At 40.5% G+C, this 10504-nt stretch overlaps 2 protein-coding genes across 7 annotated transcripts; one reads left to right on the top strand and one right to left on the bottom strand.

Annotated features, from left to right (window-relative positions):
- The first annotated feature begins 967 nt into the window (after positions 1–967).
- LOC116265231 (60S ribosomal protein L23) lies at positions 968–3032 on the top strand. Its single transcript, XM_031645792.2, has 4 exons — positions 968–1103; positions 1196–1480; positions 2570–2611; positions 2786–3032. Exons 1-4 carry the CDS (start codon positions 1091–1093, stop codon positions 2866–2868), a joined length of 423 nt encoding a protein of 140 aa, XP_031501652.1. The 5' UTR covers positions 968–1090; the 3' UTR covers positions 2869–3032.
- Positions 3033–3744: 712 nt separating this feature from the next.
- LOC116265769 (probable inactive histone-lysine N-methyltransferase SUVR2) lies at positions 3745–10022 on the bottom strand. Of its 6 annotated transcripts, none has more exons than XM_031646657.2 (10): positions 9868–10022; positions 9358–9552; positions 9206–9247; positions 8320–9073; positions 6979–8156; positions 6379–6644; positions 6036–6102; positions 5889–5939; positions 4533–4629; positions 3745–4069 (listed from the first exon to the last, which is right to left on the bottom strand). In XM_031646657.2, exons 2-10 carry the CDS (start codon positions 9538–9540, stop codon positions 4041–4043), a joined length of 2667 nt encoding a protein of 888 aa, XP_031502517.1. In that variant the 5' UTR covers positions 9541–9552; positions 9868–10022; the 3' UTR covers positions 3745–4040. The 6 variants fall into 6 exon arrangements, 4 of the variants coding, with proteins under 4 accessions (XP_031502517.1, XP_031502519.1, XP_031502518.1 ...); XM_031646659.2 differs by having other exon boundaries at positions 3745–4062; XM_031646658.2 differs by having other exon boundaries at positions 6979–8153.
- Between the last annotated feature and the right edge of the window lie 482 nt (positions 10023–10504).

Raw genomic sequence — 10504 nt, 5'->3', positions numbered from 1 at the left:
ATTTGAGAACCCTCCATCTTGCCGTATGAATCCAAATCAATCTAAATCCCATCATACAGATCTGAATCCTTTGGAATGGATCCTTACATTTTGCATCACAGCTCATAACTCAAAACTAAACAAAAGAACAAAATGTAACTCTAGAAACCATATAATAGATACTCCGCATTCTGACCACTGTATTTTCACTTCTAGGCTTGCTCTTCATCGTTCGTTCACACTAACGAAGAGGACACGAGTTTTGAGTGAGCGGGGTGTTACCCACCGCCTCGAAGAAGGCCAAAGCCCCACCCAACAGTCGCATATAGGTCATGCTTTGGTGCCTTAAAGTGCAGCCCAAAAAATGCAGGTTAATGTTCATATTGCCCTCTCTTCTTCACATTGTTTCGTGCAACTACATATATTCAAGTAATATTTGTGAAGTATTTGCTCTGCTTTACCCATTGCTTGTCTCGACCTCTTCACATTATTTCATACAACTACAAATGTTCATGACCAATTGTTTGCTAGTAATCGTTCTCAAAATAATAAAAAAGGAAGATTGAAAGCTTTAAAAACTGGTTCCAATATCTCATTGGCCTGTTCTTGAGGGAAATAATAAACGACGTTCACCTAGGGTTCAATGCCGCTTTGGCTTTTGAGAAAAGTAAACATCATACCACTCGAACCAAGTCGCCAACTAACCGTACTAACCGCTGGTGTGCCAGACTTAACTCCTGCCGCTCGAACCAATGACTAGCCGCCTACTAACCGCTGATGTGCCCAACTCAACTCCTGCCACTCCAACCAATGACTAGCCGCCTACTAACCGCTGGTGAGCCCGACTCAACTCCTTGGGCTGTTGTTAGAGAAAACATTTCGTTTTATGGTTTTGCAGTTTGGATTTCAATCCGATGTCTCATTTCTATTGACACGATCCAACCCGAGCAGGAGTGAGTGTGGGCTACGTCATTCTCTAAAATAACGTGACCAGTTAAGTAAATTTGCCATTACGGAAAAGAAACCCTAGCAAAAACCTTCAAAAGGGCGGAAGCCTCCCATTTTGGTGCAGAAACTAGGGAGAGGTAGAAGGGCACGTCTCTCTCCAGCCATGTCGAAGAGAGGTAAAGGCCATCTAATTCTTCTTCAGGAATTGATATTTTGTATTGCACACTGGTTTGATCTGATGACTTCTTCCTCGGTTTGGTGCTAACAGGCCGCGGAGGTTCCGCGGGGAACAAGTTCCGGATGTCGCTGGGTCTGCCGGTGGCCGCGACGGTGAACTGCGCCGACAACACGGGAGCGAAGAATCTGTACATTATCTCCGTGAAGGGGATCAAGGGTAGGCTCAATCGGCTCCCTTCGGCCTGTATTGGTGATATGGTCATGGCGACCGTCAAGAAAGGGAAGCCTGATCTCAGGAAGAAGGTCATGCCGGCTGTCATTGTCCGCCAGCGCAAGCCCTGGCGCCGAAAGGACGGGGTGTACATGTATTTTGAAGGTAACCATCTCCTGAAATCTATTGTTTTCGTTTTTTTTTTGGTTTACACCTTCTTGTCAGTTTCATTTTTTGCTTGGTTGATGTTCGTTATATGTTCTTTGCATCGGAACTTTACGAGTGCTATGGTGTTCTTCTCTGTCATTCTGAATGATTATTTTGTTCCTGTCGATTGTTTCCTTGTGTTCATCTGTTTATCTATGGATTATCTATCTATAATTCATTGTACGTTCGTCAATAGGGAATTCAAGCTGATTGTTTGGCGTAAGTTTTAGCTGTGTCTGTATATTTCTGGGCTTCAACGTGACTGTTTAATGTAGTTATTTTCTATAAGGTGGTAGTGAAGCACGTTTATAGACTATACACCAGTGGTTTCTGTTTTTTTGTTCATTGGAGAGACTGATACGTTTTTAGGTTACTGAAATAAATAAGCTTTGCGTGGATGATGGCCATTTCTGTACTTCGTCTGTGCGTGAAATAAATATGCATTTTGATGGTTTTCTGTTTGATCAATGCCTATGTTGCAACCTCAGCTTGCATTGCAATTGTTTTCTGATTGTTCGTGTTGTCTTTTACTTGACTTTGTTCTATCTTGGACATTGCCTTGAGTTATCGTGGTTTCGTCGCAAGGTTTAGTTAGAACAGTTGTGTCTTCTTTCAGATAGTCGAAGAACTGAAGTGGTATTTTAGTTGATGTTATAAGTCAAAAAATGGAAGGAAAATGACTTGAGGCCTGGTGATGTGGATGCATGATTTCTTTTCTTGAATTATGAGAAAGTGAGGGTTTGTATTCCTCACAGTATGAGACCCTGCGAGTTTGCTACTTGAGCTGCTTCGTTTTTCCATGACTCAATACAAAGTGGAAGTTCATCTTTCCTATGACATAAACTCGCCTAATATGTGGGAGGTGTCACCTTGGTTTAGTTCCTGCCCATGGGTCGAGGGGTGAGATGTGGGAGTTGTTACCTTGGCTTCCTTGTTTCGTAAGTCATTCTGCTGGTGTTAGTGCCTGGTTGTGATTACCTGTTTATCTTTTGATTGCTTGCCTTTTTCTGTTATTTCGATTTATTGGTATTACTTTTTATTGTGCAGATAATGCTGGTGTAATTGTGAATCCCAAAGGAGAGATGAAAGGTATATGTTTTCTTTTGCTTGTATCTGATTTCTTCTTTGGACACCTGCATACGATGAAAAATCTCACATGTGCACTCAATCCTCCATATGAATGGCACACTCTTAGAATTGGCGTGAGTTGTCGGTCCATCCTCTGGTCCAGATATCTAATACCATGTTGAAATGTCAATCCAGGATCGGCGATTACAGGGCCTATTGGGAAAGAGTGTGCTGATTTGTGGCCAAGGATCGCTAGTGCTGCAAATGCTATAGTCTGAAATTTAACAGCTCTTTGATAGCAATTTTTTTTGCGATTTGAGGCTTTTGTTTGGTTTGTCGGAAAGTCCTACAGAACAGATAATGGAGTTTTTGGTGCTTCGGCTTATGACAATTTGTGGAACTTTCTTATAGTTGGCAACTGAAATACTGCTTGTCTCTTCTATGTGTATTGTGACATAGACTTTGTCGTGCTTCCTGTGATTCACTGCGAAATGGAACATTGTCATAGATAAGCGGTTGAACAATGTTGTACGCCGAGAGAAAAACCACCATTCTCTTATTCCCAAAGTAGCAATAATAAGAGTTCGGAGGGTCACCATGGGGCACCTAATGAACTCCTTGTCATAGTTTTTTTTTTCGACGCGCTTTCAAATATTGTGCAAGTAATTGTTTGCCTGTAGGTTAGATGAGCATCAAAGGTTAGATGAGCATCAACCCATGATCCTGTGCCATTTTGGATTAAATCTTTTAATCGTATGAGGTGCAAGTATTCGAGTTGGACCCATGGGATTGAACTGATGAGTGAAGCTGCACATGGTTGATTAAGTTGTGCTGCTTCTCAAGAGTAAAATGATTAAGAATGCCATTGTGAATCTGGTTCTAAACGTGTTATCAGTTTAAATGACCACGATCGGGGTTGGGGCCTAAAATTGCAGTCCTGTGACGCTTATTTCGGAATTCGTCATTTTGCGTTACTTGCTCCTCATTTTCCTTTTACCGAATTTCGGGAATTGAGATTCAAAATTTCTCAACTTGCAATTTTTTTTTTTGGCATCGCATATGTTCATTTATCAAACGAACCTTCACGACATCTTAAGCGTAGAAGTCTTAATTAAGAGCTACAAAGAAGTTCGAGACTTGACTATCACAAAACCTGCATCAAAACACACACAGGGAACACCCCGTTGAGATTTTTCTGTTGCATGTAGTCAGATTGGTGAAAGCAGTTCGATTTGTGCAGGACAACACTAAGCACGACCAAAAACATGGAGTAAATACAAAATGATACATGATAGAGCCGTGATAACCTCCTGAACAGAAACTATGCTACTCCCTCGAACTTCAAGAAAAGTGATATGCAACATGCTGCAATTATACACAATTTTCCTGTACAAAATCGTCAGCATTTCCCTGTAAGCGCCCTGGAAATGTCAGATCATGGTCATCTGCCTCAAATAGTTAGTGCCCGAGACCTGGTCCCTTGTAAAAGCCAAACAAAAGAAAAGCAAGAATAAGTTAGAAATCAAACACAAAGATGAGACCAAAACATACTCTTGCGCACGTAATGAAGAAATTATAGAAAGACATCTAATAGTTGGGCAAGTAACAAATCACCGACTTTTAAAAGTTAACAAACTGACGCCCCAACTTTAGAGAGAGATTCTCAATGAGCCGCCTACTGACTGAAAATATCAAATTTTCAATTAAAATGACAATAAATAGCCCTCATAAAGAACCACGCTTCCCTTGGCCCCAAAAAATAATTGTCCTAAGATAAGGAGTTTTTTTTTTATAATATATTTAAAAATTAATAACTTCTGCCATAGGCGGCTCCCTAAGGATTTCCCAAAACCTGAACGCTTATTCATTAACTTTTGAAAGTTATGCAGTGATCTGCGATTCACGCTAGCACCCTTTTGTAATTTTTTCACAAATAATTAACTGCTTGGACGCTTTGGACTTCGGCAATGTCGGCTTCCGCACAGGCACTGGAAGGCCTTGACAGGATGCTCAGCATCATCAAAATCTATTCCATAATCCTGCAATGCAGTATTTCAGATGGAGATGGCACATAAGCATCAAAAAAATTATCATTATCAACAAGCGACAACTATAAAGTGAATAAAAACCCAACGCAAGCTATACTAGCCATACTAACATCCTGCTTTGCTTAATCAAATTATAAAAGGAGAAGCTTGTACACATAAATAAACTTCATGTCCGTCATATCGTGCAATCAAAAAATGGTATTTGACTACAGAAACAATTTGGTGACAAATAAAACAGCCAAAAAGTATTGATAATAGTTTTACAAAAAACTGCACATACACTGTATTATGCATTTCATGTAATTCATTGGCATCTGATGTGAAACTTTAATCTCATTTTATAGTTAGTATTATGCACTCTGTGCGAGGTATACCTTTTAGATCTTTGTTTTATTTTTTTTTTCTTATTTCAAATAACTTAAACAACACTGCCACATTTAGGATACATTCCAATAGATATCTTATATTGGACAGAACAGCATGAGTTATGATATAACGATATACACATTCTACAATATAGGCCTAAATAATAGATATGAACCATTTAGTATAGTTAGACAAGATAAACATGGCATTAAACAATTAAAGAAACAGTAGAGACCTGCGGAGATCCTATGGCGATTTACTGAAGCATGCTAATTCCACTGAATGGCCAAAAATTATGTTTCAACGTATCAACCTATCACAATCTCTTTCACCCATGCAGGTCATCTGAAGAATCAACACAAAGCTTCAAAAGTGTAGGAATTGCAGCTTACAGTAAACTGTAGTTATAAGGTCTGGGTGTGACTTGTACCCTTTAAGAGTAGTCTTTGATTCTGCCACACACTCAGCAGTTGCCATTTATAGATAAAGTAGCATTATTATGATACTTCATAACCAAAATCACGAGCTAGTAACATGCATCAAAATTTTCTGGTGGTGACAATTTAGAAGAGCACAAATTTTTCATCGAGAGCTACAAATGAAACGAGAGAAAGATTCTTGGTTGTTAAAAAGAACTTGCGTCTAGTTTTATTTTGGATCAACATTAATTATGACCAAGCCCCATTAACAGTTAACCCAAAAATATGAAAATTGAATCATTCAAGTCCTTTCTAACTCAACTCTCTGACACACTGAAAACCACTCCACTACGCTGGTTACTTTGCTGCTTCATATCATGTAAACAAGAGTTGCCATAAAATGACAACCTATTGAAAATGAAGATAATTAAATGATGCAAAATAAGCTGGTGAGAAATTGCATACCCAGGTAAGTTCTTCAAGTGCTTCTACTTCTCTCGTAGTGAAAAAAGCAAGCTGAAATATTATGGCTTATTTGGTCAGAGCATTGATCACTAACCTATGGTTTAAATATTGATGAAGAATAAACACGAAAGAAGTGATTTTGGTTACATGATAATAATGGTGGTCTGGAGTCTCAATTTCAACTGGTATCTCAACCAAATTTGCATCAAAGCACCTAGAGTACAATATTAATAAAAAAAAAAGTGAGTAGTTTACAAGAGTAATGCAGTCCATCAAGTAATAGTTGATACATCATGAAATAAGAACCCTATTCTTAATGAAACAAAAATTGATTGGACATGTTAACCTAAGGCATCAACAGAACGAATTCCAGGTGTTTCAGTTGAACAAAAATAATGGACCAAATTTGCAAAATAATAATGCTCTATAATCATAACAGATTTGAAATCATACAGCAACCAAAAGAAAACCTATGAGGCCATTCAAGTACCTATGATTTATGAACCTGGCAACATTTCCATAATGTGTTGCATCTAGACAAAGGGCTTCTTCATCCTTCAGAATACCTTCAGATCCCCAGTCAGCATCCAATAGCACTGGATAATGGTGCTTTTCATCCCCAGAGCATTGTGAATTTCGATTGTACAACTCAGTATTAGTTAATATTTCACCAACATATTCACACACAAAAGCACCTCTAGGTAAAGCATCAAAAGTCCGCAGACCCCATCCTTTTCCTTCAGGAGTAAAAAATACCTGAAAGTTAAGAGATCTCTTTTAGCATCAATATGAAAATAATAATTTCTGTCGGCAAATAATTCATATGAATCTCATGGTTTGATGGAATTTTGGTGCCCGGACAGGCAAAGTTTAGGTTGTTAAGGCGTCTTCCAGGAGCGCTTAGACCAAGTTAATCAAGTTAACGTAAATCTCTATTTTCAACTAAGCCAGCTTGGATCAAGTCGCCATATTCATTGAAGTGTGTTTGCTTCATGTGAGTTGAGTAACCAAGAAACCAAACTAAAAGCCTCAGAGCTAATAGAAGCGACGAATATTTAAAATTCCTTCTGCTAAAAAAGGTAAGGCCTACCTGCAAGTTGGTTATAATGCCTCTCTGCACTACGCGATTCCCACATTGTTTGTTGCACCCACATTTACTCCAGCACTCCTTAATAAACCTCCTGACTAGGTGTCCCTTACATGAGGTATCTCGCTTTGACTTTTCCAAGGGGCATTCCTTGCAAAAGAACTGTTGAAGCTTGTCTGTCTCACGGTATATAGAAATGGCTTCATCCAAAAACTCTTTCCTCACAAGGCCATCCAGTGTATAAGCATATTCACCACCTGTTTCTCTTGCACAAGGACAAGGTATGGATCCTAACAGACAATTACCAAAACATCCAGAACAGGAGTCCTCGTCCCCAATGCGGGCAAGAGAAAAATTAACATATGCGTTTTGGTAAACAATATTGTTTGGGATGTAATGAAATTGAGGAGGATAAGGCTCACTGCTAACTTCATTTATAATTGGAATAGGGACTTTCTCTTCACACTTTGCTATGTCACTGACATCATGCAGAGGGTTCTCAATGCTGAAAGAATCTTGATTTTCTTGAGCTATTACTATGTCACTGCTGCTTCTAAACTCCATAGGTTTCAATTTCTTTGCTTTGACATTGCCATACTTGGCGTCTTTCTTGTCAACCTTTTTCCTTCGGCGCAGACCATTAACACAATTCAGAGCAATATGTTGTGGCATCTGTGGCAGCATCCTCTCTAGAGTGCTGTAAAGATCAAGCGATGCATGACTAGCACCCAAAATATGATCTTTACTCAATTTTGACATGTTTATTTCTGGAGTTACAGTTGTGATTCTTTTCTGCTGCTCGCCAGCACCAGTGGCAAGTTCTAAAAAGCACTGGCATATTTCCTTCATCAGCTTCATGATAGAGAAACTGGATCCAAAGATTTTATAGGATTTTAAGGCACGATCTTCTGCCAACTTCATAACTACATCAAGACTTGGAACATGGAAATCTTGACTAGTATGAGAACAATTACATGATATAGCAAGTTTCACTTCCCCCAAGCTTGTTGATGCAATTTCATAACTGAGACTATCCTCAGGTGCAGAATCAGTCAAATGTTCCTTTTTTTTATTAGGAACTGTTGAATTGCGGACATTCTCGTTATGATCATCATCATCATCTTCATAAATTGTAGAAAGGGCTTCTAATGAATCACCCAGCCTGTTTGCACAATCTTCTTCTTTTACATAATAAAAGCAAACAAGAGAACAAAATCAGTATCATGTCAATATCAAACACCACGGCGTATTTACTGGGATACTAATGCACATAATCAACATAAAGATAACCTTCACAAACAATACATGATAAAGCACAGCAACAAGGTAAGAAGGAATTAATACCAGCGCTCTCATGACCTGAAGGATGTATTACAGCAAGGGGAACCTCAACACCCACTGCTGGGTAATCATCATCATCAACGAATGGCTCAAGTTTTGGCATCTGCAAATTCTGAGGGTTAGAATGCTGAACGGGATTGTTGCCATCCTCAACAGGAGGTAAGGATGGCCTCTGTGGGGAAGTCGCATGCCCTGAATCATTAAGCACTCCGTTTGCATTCGGATGACTGCAGCGTACTGGGTCATTAATAGATGAAATCGGGAAAGGCTCGACATGGGAAGGTTCAATCTTCGGTCTTTTAAAACTACTTAAATTAGCGGCTCCATCAACAGATACTGGCATCTCGGGACTGTGAGGTGAAACTGCACTCTCGGAAGCCAGCCTCTTGAACGATGAAGCTTCCACATATGGCGAGGTTGGAGGAGGAACCGCTGGTGAACCACAGGCCTTCTCCGATCTCAAGCGCGACCGCCTTTTCAGTGGCTCTTCCTCTAATGCCAGTTCCTTTGATGATGAAGCTTCATTGTACGTCAACCTTGGAGCAGAGAACTGACATGGGGAAGATGGTGGCTCCTCCAATCTCAACTGTGACCGCCTTCTCAGCGGCGGTGCCTCCCCCAACATGGGTCTCTTCGATGGTGAAGGTGACTCACGGCAAGACAATGATGAACTTGAAGGAAGAGCGGATGGAGGTTCCTCAATCCTCAATCGCGACCGCGTCCGTGGTGGTTCGTGCTCATACTCATCATTTCCCCTCTATCTCGAATGGAACAATCAAGCAAGATATAGAAGAGATCGATGACTCTTTAAAAATTACCAACCACAAAGACGGCAAAATGCATCAAATTCAAACACCAACCACTAGATAAACATTCTAGTTCACCATACCTCACGCTCATTGTCATCTTCCTCTTTGATTTTGGCATCTTTCTGATCAATAGTTCCGACAATCAAAGTCCAAATTTAAAACGAAACATGAACTTACAGACCCAAAATAATGAAACGCATTTTAGACGCAATCAAAAGCAAAAATGAAGAACCTGAGAATCCTGCTGCTCAAATATGGCATCAGCCAAGGCTCGGTAGCTTTCCTCCTCGATTAGAGCCCAGTTATCGTCGTATAGCTCCAACAGCTTCCTGAGAACGGGCTTCACTGTCTTCGACGGGATGCCAATATCCCTCATGGCCTGAACGGCCGAATTGAACCGTGAGTGCGGCGCCATCGCTGCCGATCCCTACGGGTTGAAAAACCACAGCTTCAAATGCGGTCCCAGAATTCCATCATCAGTTAAATGAGAAGGCAAATGCACGAAACCCCGATCCCACAACACTGAGAATACCCAATTCCTTGGATCCAAACACCGATCAAAACATGAAAAATAAACCAACAATGGATGCTGGGGTGTCTGGGTTTAGGGTTCTAACTGAATGTGGGCAACGAATACACAAGGAATAGCAACATAAACTTTCCATGCAGAGACGGCAAGTGGGGAAGAAGAAGGAAGGCCGAGGAAGAAATACATGCCAAAGAGGATGAAGGGAGTGCACACCTGAGGCTTATCCTCCGCTCAGTGGTGGATTCAGCAACAGCAACAGAGAGAGAGAGAGAGAGAGAGAGAGTGGGTTTAAGGTTTTTAGGCTGCTGAGGCATCTATGGAGTCTGCGTTAAACAGCCGCCTGTTTATGAATCGGAAGTTTGAATCGTTTCGAATCGATTGAACTTCGAAAGGAAATGGTGAGGGAGCGGCTCGCTGAGCCGTGGGCGCCTATGAGACAAGCCGAGCTGGATCCCGAATGGCTTGGCTTCCCTCTCTCTCTCTCTCTTGATGTTGCTAATCCATCCATGGGAGGAAGACATGCCCCTCTGTGGAACTGGTTTCTTCCTCAGTTTTCCTTCTTCCCTAATCCCTATCCTCACTAGGTTAATTTCTCCTCAAACTGCCACACAAAAATGGATCAAATTCTTGTGCATCACATTTATCCAATTGCTTATGTTAGAAATATGACTACTGGTAAATAAACAATTCTAGCATCGATCCAGGACTCGACCAAATCTAGATCCAAATTCGAATGGTTTCCAGCTCAATGTATGGGAGAATATCCACGAGCATGGTTGGCAGTCAACCAAATTTGTGGTTTGGTGATTTGTCCAGAGTTAACCCATAAGCTTGGAGTTGATAGAATCTG

Source organism: Nymphaea colorata, chromosome 12, assembly GCF_008831285.2.
Source record: "Nymphaea colorata isolate Beijing-Zhang1983 chromosome 12, ASM883128v2, whole genome shotgun sequence".
Lineage (NCBI taxonomy): Eukaryota > Viridiplantae > Streptophyta > Magnoliopsida > Nymphaeales > Nymphaeaceae > Nymphaea > Nymphaea colorata.
This window is presented reverse-complemented; position numbering and strand designations above follow the sequence as displayed.

Excerpts from the sequence above, each read along its gene's own strand:
- LOC116265231 (XM_031645792.2), top strand. Across the intron at positions 1,481-2,569 it reads GGTGTACATGTATTTTGAAG|ATAATGCTGGTGTAATTGTG; the intron begins GTAACCATCTCC and ends TTTATTGTGCAG. Across the intron at positions 2,612-2,785 it reads TCCCAAAGGAGAGATGAAAG|GATCGGCGATTACAGGGCCT; the intron begins GTATATGTTTTC and ends ATGTCAATCCAG.
- LOC116265769 (XM_031646657.2), bottom strand. The coding sequence starts at position 9,540 with ATGGCGCCGCACTCACGGTTCAATTCGGCCGTTCAGGCCATGAGGGAT. Across the intron at positions 4,630-5,888 it reads CACTTGAAGAACTTACCTGG|GATTATGGAATAGATTTTGA; the intron begins GTATGCAATTTC and ends ACTGCATTGCAG. Across the intron at positions 4,070-4,532 it reads AAGTCCAAAGCGTCCAAGCA|GGACCAGGTCTCGGGCACTA; the intron begins GTTAATTATTTG and ends GGCTTTTACAAG.